This window comes from Archocentrus centrarchus, chromosome 8, assembly GCF_007364275.1.
Source record: "Archocentrus centrarchus isolate MPI-CPG fArcCen1 chromosome 8, fArcCen1, whole genome shotgun sequence".
Taxonomy (NCBI): domain Eukaryota; kingdom Metazoa; phylum Chordata; class Actinopteri; order Cichliformes; family Cichlidae; genus Archocentrus; species Archocentrus centrarchus.
This window is the reverse complement of record NC_044353.1, coordinates 8,296,083-8,306,901: the sequence shown is the minus strand read 5'-3', so window position 1 is coordinate 8,306,901 and position 10,819 is coordinate 8,296,083. Positions and strand designations below refer to the sequence as shown.

At 39.4% G+C, this 10,819-nt stretch overlaps 2 protein-coding genes across 3 annotated transcripts; one reads left to right on the top strand and one right to left on the bottom strand.

The window, feature by feature from the left end:
- Window positions 1-550: 550 nt before the first annotated feature.
- On the top strand, window positions 551-2,541 carry LOC115784358 (uncharacterized). The gene is made up of 2 exons (XM_030735570.1): window positions 551-1,533; window positions 2,094-2,541. The coding sequence occupies exons 1-2, from the start codon at window positions 715-717 to the stop codon at window positions 2,427-2,429; spliced, it is 1,155 nt and encodes a 384-aa protein (XP_030591430.1). The 5' UTR covers window positions 551-714; the 3' UTR covers window positions 2,430-2,541.
- Window positions 2,542-3,125: 584 nt separating this feature from the next.
- On the bottom strand, window positions 3,126-6,768 carry LOC115784336 (uncharacterized). 2 transcript variants are annotated; one of them, XM_030735530.1, is made up of 3 exons: window positions 6,642-6,768; window positions 6,141-6,216; window positions 3,126-6,034 (listed from the first exon to the last, which is right to left on the bottom strand). In XM_030735530.1, exon 3 carries the CDS (start codon window positions 5,986-5,988, stop codon window positions 4,195-4,197), a length of 1,794 nt encoding a protein of 597 aa, XP_030591390.1. In that variant the 5' UTR covers window positions 5,989-6,034; window positions 6,141-6,216; window positions 6,642-6,768; the 3' UTR covers window positions 3,126-4,194. The 2 variants fall into 2 exon arrangements, with proteins under 2 accessions (XP_030591390.1, XP_030591389.1); XM_030735529.1 differs by having other exon boundaries at window positions 3,126-6,012.
- Window positions 6,769-10,819: the final 4,051 nt, after the last annotated feature.

The following is a 10,819-nucleotide window of genomic DNA, read 5'->3' as shown; positions in this document are numbered from 1 at the left end:
ATATATTTAGTGATCTTATTTCAGGAGCGTCGTCGACAGCAATGTTTTACTGTGGGGCAGATCCACGAAGCAGGAATGTAAAAGTACATTCATAGAAAAATTGAATTCTTTTTTTTTTTTTCTAACTTTAAAAATGTGGTTATTCCGATGATGGCTGTCACGCCAGTCTGCTTTTCAAATGAAAAATCAGTCCACTTTCTGCTTTTTATAGTGACACCATACTGCTAAAACTCCCGACCGACCAACCGGGTCCCCGCCCATTCCCGCCCTCTACAGCTCTCCTCCTGTATTTTACAGATGGGTGACGCAATGGAGGTGGAGCACCCATTCTCCACTCAGATACTTTGCTTTCATTTTGGCTGCTCTCTATGGAAGCTCGTTTCCGCCACTAAAAAAAAAAAAATCGCCATCCATAACTCAAAATTTTGAGTTATTAACTCAAAATTTTGAGTTAATAACTCGAAATTTCAAGAAAATAACTCAAAATTTTGAGTTATTAACTCGAAATTTTGAGTTAATAACTCGAAATTTCAAGAAAATAACTCAAAATTTCGAGTTAATAACTCGAAATTTTGAGTTAATAACTCGAAATTTCGAGTTAGCAAAGCCAATCAAGATGCGTGGTGATGGTACGTCATTTCCTTGTTACGGAAATAAAACCCGGAAGACACCAGTTATCAATGCTACAGCTAAGCTACCAGTACAGATCCGATCATGAATGAGCAAATTGCTAAGTACTTTCAGCGAGGATTTACAAACGATGAAATCCTTGCGTTATTAGCTGAATCACATGGCATCATTATCAGCAAACGCACCCTCGAAAGGATCTTACACAAGAACAGACTTTGGCGCAGAAAGAACAAAACTGAGGTGGAAGAGGTGGCGGCTTTTATACAAGCGCAACTGGAAAACTCAGGTCAGTCACATGGATATCGCTGGATGCACCAGAAGTGTTGGATGAATGGAATTGTGACTGACAGAGAAACAGTTCGTCTTCTGCTCCGTTTACTCGACGGTGAAGGTGTGGATTTAAGGTCCCGTAGACGACTGCGGAGGCGAGTGTATCATAGCAGAGGCCCCAACTATGTGTGGCACATCGACGGATACGATAAGCTTAAGCCATTTGGAATTGCAATAAGTGGATGTATTGACGGCTTCTCAAGGAGCGTTATATGGCTTGAAGCTTACAAGACAAATAATGACCCCAGAGTGATTGCTGGTTACTACATGGATGCCGTGATTCAACATGGTGGATGCCCTGATCGAGTGAGATTAGATTTAGGAACAGAAAACGTCCATGTGGCCCAGATGCAAAGGTTTTTACATTTTTCAGACAGTGATTCAGAAACTGATCATGTCACTTTTGGAGCAAGTACAGGAAATCAGCGTGTTGAAAGATGGTGGCTAATCTTACGAAGTCAGTGTGTCCAGTACTGGATCGACCTGTTTGACAAACTAAGAGAGGATGGACACTTCTCAGACTCGTTCTTGGACAAATCATTGGTCCAGTTCTGCTTTCTTCACATTATACAGGTGAGTTTACCTACTGATATCTGTTGTAACTGACTGTTTTAGCAGCATACATGGCCTTTGGCATATTGCTGAAATACTGTATACATTAAAGTACACATGAAAATTATAGTTTTAAATCTGATCTCTTTTTTTCAGATAAATATATTAAAATGAATATCAAGGTACACATATTACAAATTCATTATGTGGGTTTATATGTGTCTCTGAAATTGATCATTTATAGTGGGCCAAAACTAATAAATAAATAAGAATTCAAATCCCCATATTATACATATACAGTTTTAGCTAAAAATAAATTAAAATGCATACATCATGATCTAAGCCACAACTGTGCCTATGTATATACATTAACATGTTGTGCATTGTACTGTGTATAACTGCATGTGACAAATAAACACTATCTTAATCTTAATCTTAAAAATAGTGAAATTAGAACAAAGTTTGCATTACAAAGGTACAATAATGGTGTCACGTAATCTAACATAATTTATGCAGAAGTTAGTTGTTTTTTGTACATGTTTAAATTAAAAATGTTACTTGTGTGTATTTTTGTCATCAAGGAGGAATTAAACGAAGTTGCTTTGGCTTGGAACGACCACAGAATACGCCCAGTCCACAACTCCCGCAGTCCTCATGGTCGACCGTCTTTTATGTATGCCCTCCCAGACATCTATGGAGCGAGAGACTGTCTCCAGCATGTCAATATGGAGAAAGTTGAAGCCTGCCTTGAAGAATGTGTGTTCAAAGACTTTCCATGTGATGAGGATGTCTTTCATCTCTGTGTAGAACTGATGGCTGAACATGCTCTGGGCTTCACAAATGATGTGTTTGATACAGTGGATCTGTATGTACAACTAAGGCAGCTCATGCTTGCTCAGTTGGAGACATTGCCTTAAAGGTTATACCTATTTATGCATTTGACAGAGCTGTTGAAAGCACATGTCCTTTAACCTTTGTGCTTCCTTAGGAACAGTTAGTCCTCTGGCTTAGAAGAATAAAAATTAAAAAAAAAAAGTAATTCACACTGTATAGTATATAGAGTATAGTGTATAGTGTGAATTACTTTTTTTTTTTTTTTTTTTATTCTTCTTATTTATATGTGTGTGTATATATGGTTGCAGGTACAAAATACATTTCACTGTGCATTGTACTGTGTATAACTGTGCATGTGACAAATAAACACTATCTTAATCTTAATCTAGTCTTTTTTTTTGTTGTTATTTCTACAGTAATTGTTGTCTGCACAAAGAGAACATCCCAGTTTTTTCATGTACAAAGGCTTAAATCTTACACATGCTGCCTGTCAAACCTGGTATTTGGAGATCATTAAGGTAAAGTGATATGTCTCATGGTGGATTTATGATTTTAGCTTTCTGAAGATATTTTTTTTAATCCTTGTTCACTTGTATCTCATTTTTGATGTCTCTTAATTTTATTTTTTTCTGATAATGTTAAATTACTAATTTGGTTGTCTAGATTTTTTTATATAGAAAATCTAGCTTATAGATGAGCTTAACTAAGCAAGGTGATGATTGTCTGTCCAAAAATATATATAAAAATGAACTGAGCTCTGTCATTGTAGTCTCCTTGAATACTTTATTATAATACACAAATCTCAAAAACAGGGACACTTAGCAATTAACATTTAATCCAGAGCAGTAAGTTAAAACAAAAGTGACTACACAAATCAAAAATGTGCAAAACTTGTAAAATATCAAAGAATTTAAGATAAGAACAGGTAAAATGGCAAGATTTTACAAAGATGTCCTAAACTTTCTGAAATAAGAACATAGTGGCCTAAAATTCTATGAACCAAAAACATTAAGGTTTAAAGCTGAAAAAATATTGGGGAAAAAAGTTAATAAGAAAAATCAGTCATGCAGTGCAATGAAAGAAGGGAGAAACAAGACTTTTATCCCTCCTGATACATCAAGAAACAACCCCCAGCTGAGCACTTGTTGATTTCACTTAAGTCCAAAATAAAAATATATCAATTATGCTTTATGGCCACTCATTTTAGCAACATAGTCACCATAACCCAGATGGCTGAATAGAGGTGCACAAAAAATAACTATTGAATTACTGGCATATAATATAAAACTGAACTTGTAAACATTAAAACTTGTGCATTATAATAGAACATGTTAGATATATTAACTATATTACTGCAGGGGTCTCAAACTGTAACTTCTGAGGAGCCACTATAATCTCACTTTATAACATTAGATAACTAAACTGTCAGATTTAAATTAAGTTTTTCCTTCTTTTTTTGGATTGAGTATGGCTAATGAAATTATAGAAAAAATTTATAAATGTGTAAAGATACTTTGATTTTTAACTTGGTATGCGCAGATGCTGAATGAGGCAATAGGAATTTTTATAAAAAGGCCTCCAGGCTGCCACTTTGACACCTCTGCAGAAGTGCATTAATCAAGTGTTTTCAAAACATATTGCCGTGTAATAAGAACACACACAAATAAATTCAAGTCTCTAATTTTGTACCTCAAGTTGAATTCAATTAGTGTTTCACCAATAACTTTCTCAGGAATCAGTTTTGAAACATGTGATTCACATTGTAACAGTTCTGTTTTAGTGCACAACTCAAATACAATCTCTTGTACAAATCTGTGGGTCCAGATCCAGTGTTTGTGAATTAAAGTATTAGATAATGTCCATGACCCACACATTGGATTCCAACACTCTGTTCATCTCAGAACTAAAATCAGGATAGCTGTCATAATTTATTGACAGCTCCAGTACACATCCACATGTGTGTGCCACAGGTCGCCTCTGGAAACCTTCAAGTTCGTTAAATGCAACAATGATGTTCTTTCCAAGATATAAGTCTGAACCTGTGCAAAACCTAAGGAACAAGCACAAATGTTGCTTCTCAACATTCTTCACATATGTAGTTAGGTATTTCTGAATAACCTTCTGATGGGTCGTCATTGTTTCAGGAAAAGTGAAACACCCGAGAACCTTTCTCACATTTGGTTGGAGGGCTTCATATACTGAAGACAGATCACAAAGGCTTTCACCTGCAGTGCTGAGTGTTTTCGCCCACTGTTCGATGACATAGGCAGGCTCTTGGACAAGTGTTTTGTGTGCAAGCTCCATTAGGACTTCGGTAGCATTGCAGGCTGTTGGCATCCTTCTGCAGCTCTGGTTATCAAGTATGTCTACAAGTTCTTCTTGGTCCACACTGCTAAAATCTGACTGCCACGCCTCTAACACTGTACGCTCAGATTCAGGCATGAACTTGAGAAAATTCTCCACAATATCACTCTTCACATATCCAAAGGCAGCTTGTTCCAGAATGGCAGGGGCAATTTTCACAGGGAGATATTTCTCTGTGGCCCATCCAAATGCAATGATTCTGCCCACACTCTCCCACTCCTGCTGCCCAAAATCATGCCTTAAGAAGGGCACTTTGTAAGCAGTTCCAGTGGTGCACTGGTCATAGAATTCCTTCCAGAATTCTGAAAGACAGTCTCTTACAACTCCTCCATGATCATAAGCTTTTTCAGGTGTTCCATCAGGCAGTACAAGCTGGATTTTAATGTCAACATCTTCGAGATCATTAGCACTAAAATGTGAAATGAGCTCTGGCATTACCTGCCCTCTGTGAACGACTAGTACTCTTTTCATTCTCTCACTGGTTGGGCCAGGTTGTGGAGTTAAAACCAGGGTGTCGTCCAAATTTATTGACTCACTGTCAGAGACGGGTCCAACAAAAACAATGTCACTGCTGTAAGAAGAGTTATCACTTACAGCCTGCATGGAAGAGAGTGAAAGGTTATTGTCTGTAGTGTCTACAGTTTGTGTCACATCAGGGCTGACTTGTTCAAAAGGAGCAAATGAAGAAACTGTAGCAACAGTAAAAGAAGAGGAGTTTTGGTCTTGAGAAGATGATTGCAAACCTGGGCTGCTTTGGGTTTTTTTTGTGGTCAGGTAAAACCTAAGGATATTTAGTTTTGTAACATTGTACATTTCTCCAACTGTTAATCCACCATCAACTGTCATCTCTTGATAATCCTTTAGATCACATTCAAAATCTGTTAAGGGCCCCCGAACATTTCCTCCATTTGGAAAGAACAGATCTTTTGCAACCTGTAATATGTCACTTTTCTTAGCGTCCTTGCAAATTACCATTTTTCTTGTCCCTCCTCCTCGTCTAGCTCTAACCTGCTTGAAAACATCAGCATCTTCATCATAATGCATCCATCCTATTTCTATTTTTCTCTTTGTCTTCAGAGCATTTCTTTTATGGGTTGGTTCTGAATGTTCTTGCGCTGTGCTGCTGCCATCTTCAGATGTTTTTCTTTTGGACAATTTGGTTTTCAGACGTTCAAAAAGCGTCGACTTTCGGCTGTTGCCCTGCCGTCTGCAAAATCCAAATACTGCAAGGCGATCACCATATGATGGTAGATAAGTCTTCAGCTCCTCATCTGACATCAGATTTATAACACTGGCATCGATCTACAGAGGGAAAAATAATTCACTTTCACACACACACACACACACACACATATATATATTTGAAAATACAATTATATATTGAATGAAAAAAGTAGTATTTAAAAGAAAAAAAAATTAGAATTATGTACCTTCTCATTCTCCAGGGTTTGTATTATTTCCTCAGAGACTTCTCTTCGTCTCAAGAAGTCAGTCAGGTCTTCCATGCTGTAAACAAGTATGTACAAATGATCACTTATGAATCCACCATATGATCATCAAGTCTCGGTGTCTAGTGTACTTAATGTAGTTGAGAAGCTTGTAATATAACTTCCTGGGTAATATACCTTCCCTGCAATTAAACACTAATCAGTGGTTCTCAAATTGTGGGGCGAAATGTCATGACAGGTGGGATGCGAATGACCTGGGAGAAAAGTCATGCGGAACATACGTTGAACATCTGATTTATTTTCACAGCGGAACGAGGAAACGTTAGCAGCTACGTTAGCACGGCGACTAGCCAAGCCAAGCTGTGCACATAGTGCCGTCATGCCGCCACTTCAACATCGACCCCCAGACCGATCTTAGCGTGTGGTGTTAAAATATTTCATATAAGTGAGGCATAACGGAAAAAATCTGCACTGATTACATACCTTTTAGATAGTTACCACTCGTTAGACTACATCTCTACCTGAAAACCCTGGCGACAATGCAGCACAGTCTCTACCCGAGTGCGGCTGTGCCCTGTGCTTCCGGTAACAAGGAAATGACGTTCCTGCATCCGTTCCTGCATCCTGATTGGCTGTGCTAACTCGAAATTTCAAGTTAATATCGCCATCTGTAACTCGAAATTTCGAGTTAATAACTTGAAATTTCGAGTTATTTTCTCGAAATTTTGAGTTAATAACTCGAAATTTTGAGTTATTAACTCGAAATTTCGAGTTATTTTCTCGAAATTTCGAGTTATTTTCTCGAAATTTCGAGTTAATAACTCAAAATTTTGCGTTACGGATGGCGATTTTTTTTTTTTAGTGGCGGAAACGAGCTTCCATAGCTCTCTGAGCCGCGCAACAATACGAAAAGTTGGGCCTCAAGGGAACTCATCCACGCTGAAAAGCGCTTCAATAACACGAAAAGCAAACGCTGGGGACAAGTTTTGAAACGCTTGTCGACTGACATCCAGTGTCGTACGGTGTGAGCGCAGCACTGAGGAGAAGCAGGCGCAGTGACACGGACTGTTGTGGGGAAAGTAGACACACACGGACGCTCCTCACCAGTCAGTAGCCAGAGTCATGTTTGATCGGTGTGTATTAAAGTCGTGTGTGAGTTTAGAAATTGTTTCTATTCGGGGAGTCAATTGCGTTTTTTTTGCAAAGCAACTGAAGAAAACCTCGTTCTTCATAAGGAAAATCCGATAATATGCCATTTCTTTTTTGTGTGTGTGTATTTAATTTGATCTTTGATCTCTTGTACTTGAACAATGTAACCAATAAACTCTGTTGGGGCTTTCTGCTCCCTCGCTCTCCTTAATTTTTTTTAACCACGCACTGCACACTCTGCCGAGATATGCCAAGTTTTCAACAAATAGCTTGAATTTGCTGTTATATTTCTTACAAGAATAAGAAGACTGCTGTGTTTATATTCAGATTCAGATAGTACACTTACCTGCATGTCACTCATTATTTCCCATTATTTTTTTTCCAACTGCCAGAGTAGGACAACATACAGACATGTAAATATTAGTAGTATACATCACCCAGGTACTGTATTAGTTATACCTAGTTAGGACTGGGTTGTACCATGAAAACTCACTGTTATGTTCAGGAAACCAGTTGAAATGATTTGAGCTTTGTGGCACAGCACCTTATCCTGCTGGAAGCAGCCATGAGAAGATCAGAAAACTGTGATCAGAATGGGATGGAGACAGCAATACTCCAGTAGGCTGTGGCAGTTAAACCCTGCTCAGTTTGTACCAATGGGCTCAGAGTGTGCCTCACACATTTCACCCTGAACTGCTGATATTAACCAGAAAATTCATATTATTTACAGCAACTTCTGTGCTGTTTGAACTATGCTCCACCCGTACTAAGAGACCCAAAAGGTTCCAAGAAAATATTCCCCACACCATTACACCACCACTAGCAGCTTGAACCATTGGCACAAAGCAGGATGGAGTCATGTTGTTTATGCAAATGTCTGGCCATACCACCTGAACGTCGAAGCAGAGACTGAGACTGATTTTCCTGCTTGTTATGAACTTAAATTAGTTGTCTTGACAATACATGTCAAAATGTATTGAGTTTCTGCCATGTGAATGAGTTGATTTTTGCATCACTGAGCAGCTGAACAGGTGTACTCAAAGTGGCCCGTGAGTGCAGTGATTTGAGGTAAATCCCACCACAGCACCACTGTCTTCAGTTACCATCAAACAGTGAGTGAAATCATCTGGGGCCTTAGCATGCTGCTCATTTATGCCAGAGTGAATCTCAAGTACATCTCTATGATTTAAAGTAACTCTGTCCAGTTAAAGCTGTGTGAGAGATAATGCAGTAGAGACACTGTGCTAACCTCTACACACAGCATTATAACTTTTGACCACAACCTGGAAAATCCTAAACATGAAAATTCTTAATTAAGGACTAAGAAGAACAAACTCAAAACTCTGGGTCAAAAAAGTCCCCAGGACTATGACAGCAATCATCCTACACCCTCCCGACCGGCTGTCCTCCTCCCGAACGACCAACCATCCTCCACCCAACCGAGCATCCTGCGACCAACAGACCATTCTCCTCTCGACCGACCGACCCTCCTCCCAACCCATCCTTCTCCCGACGACCCTCCTCCCGACCAACCGACCATCCTCCCGACCGACCAACCGACCATCCTCCCGACCGACCAACCGACCCTCCTCCCGACCGGCCTTTCGACCGACGGACCGACCCTTCTCCCGACAGACCGACCGACCCTCCTCCCGATTTCTTAACTAACTATAGTAATTAACTAACTAACACACTACTGGAATTTGAACAGTTTAATTTATTTTGTGACTAAAGAAAAAAATTTCCTGTGTCTCTATAGCCACATTCAGCTAGTTTGTGTCTGATTCAGCAGGTTGACTCATGTGTTGATGTTTAGAAGCAGTTATTGAACACATGAGCCGTTGTCCTTTTTAGTCTTTGGTCAATGTTTTAGCTCCACCTGCTGTACAAACTGTGAAATTACAGATAATGCATCAAACCCCCCAACCATGTTGCCTGATGTTTTTACCTTGAAACATCAAGGAGATGTTTCAACCAACTTTTCAAACACATTCACTGAAACTGGTCATGAAGTACAATGTAAAACAGACTGTTAGTGTCCTAGACATAGCAGTCAGCTTCTCTATTACTAAAAACATGGAAATTAAACAGCAACTTGGTGGAGCAGTGGTTAGCACTGCTGCCTCACAGTTAGAATACCATCTGGAAGGCCTGGGTTTGATTCTGCCTGGGCCTCTCTCTGTTGGTAGGAAAGAGGCTTGTGTGGAGTTTGCATGTTCTCCCTGTGTTTGCATGGGTCTCCTTCAGGTTCTCTGGTTTCCTCCCACAGTCCAAAGATATACACTTATTGGGGTTAGCTTAATTGGCTACTCTAAATTGCCCATAGGTGTGGATGGTTGTGTGTCTTTTCTGTGTTCTGTGTTGGCCCTCCGACAGGCTGGTGACCTGTACAGGCTGTACCCTTCCTCTCGCCCTATGACAGCTGGGATAGGCTCCAGCCCCCCCGCGACCCTGAACAGGATAAGCGGAAGCGAATGGATGGATGGATGGAGGTTAGAATAAATGCCTTTACTGGAAATGGATGAATGCATTTGCATTAACGGAGCTTCTTTAATTTTGTTTCTTCAGTTTGACTTTTAATGTCCAGTTATAAATACACATTCAAGGAATTTGATACAACATTGAACAATTTTCAACAACAAAGACTCTCTATGTAGGTCCGTGGAGCATATCCATAATGTTTTTGTTGGGGTTCCTCTGAAAATAACCAGGAACAAGGACTTGACTGAAAGTGAGTGAAAATGCAGGCAATATCTAAAATAACAAAAGACAAGTCCTTCAGAAAGCCTGGAGAGGTCACGGCCACTTATGGGACTAGAAAGAGAGAGCATATTTCTCCCATACTGACTTCTCTTCGTTGGCTCCCTGTTAGATATAGAATAGAATTCAAAATTCTTCTCACATACAAGGTCTTGAATAATCAGGCCCCATCTTATCTCAAAGACTTTTTTGACTAACTAACTAACCCTCCTCCTCTCAGTCGACCATCCACCTGACCGAAAAGTCATCATCCCAACATATCACACCAATAGAGCACTTCACTCTCAGACTGCTGGCTTACTTGTGGTTCCTCGGATACTTAAGAGTAGAATGGGAGGCAGAGCCTTCAGCTTTCAGGCCCCTCTTCTGTGAAACCAGCTCCCAGCTTGGATTCAGGAGACAGACACCCTCTCTATTTTTAAGATTAGGCTTAAAACTTTCCTTTTTGATAAAGCTTATAGTCAGAGCTGGATCAGGTGACCCTTAAATCAAACAATCAAGATGTGAATCAAGCTTTGATTCAAATGTTGTTACCAAATATTTTTGCATGAACATGTTAGGAATAACAGCCATTTTTATACACAGTTCCCCATTTACAGAGGCTCAAAATTAATTTGACAGTTGCCTGAGTTTCATGGCCTGTTCTCTGCTTATTTCATGATAAATGATGAAGTTGATTCAGAGTTTTGAATTTGTATTTTACAGTGTTTCACTGTAATTTTAAACATGATCCCCAAACAGATGTCAATAAA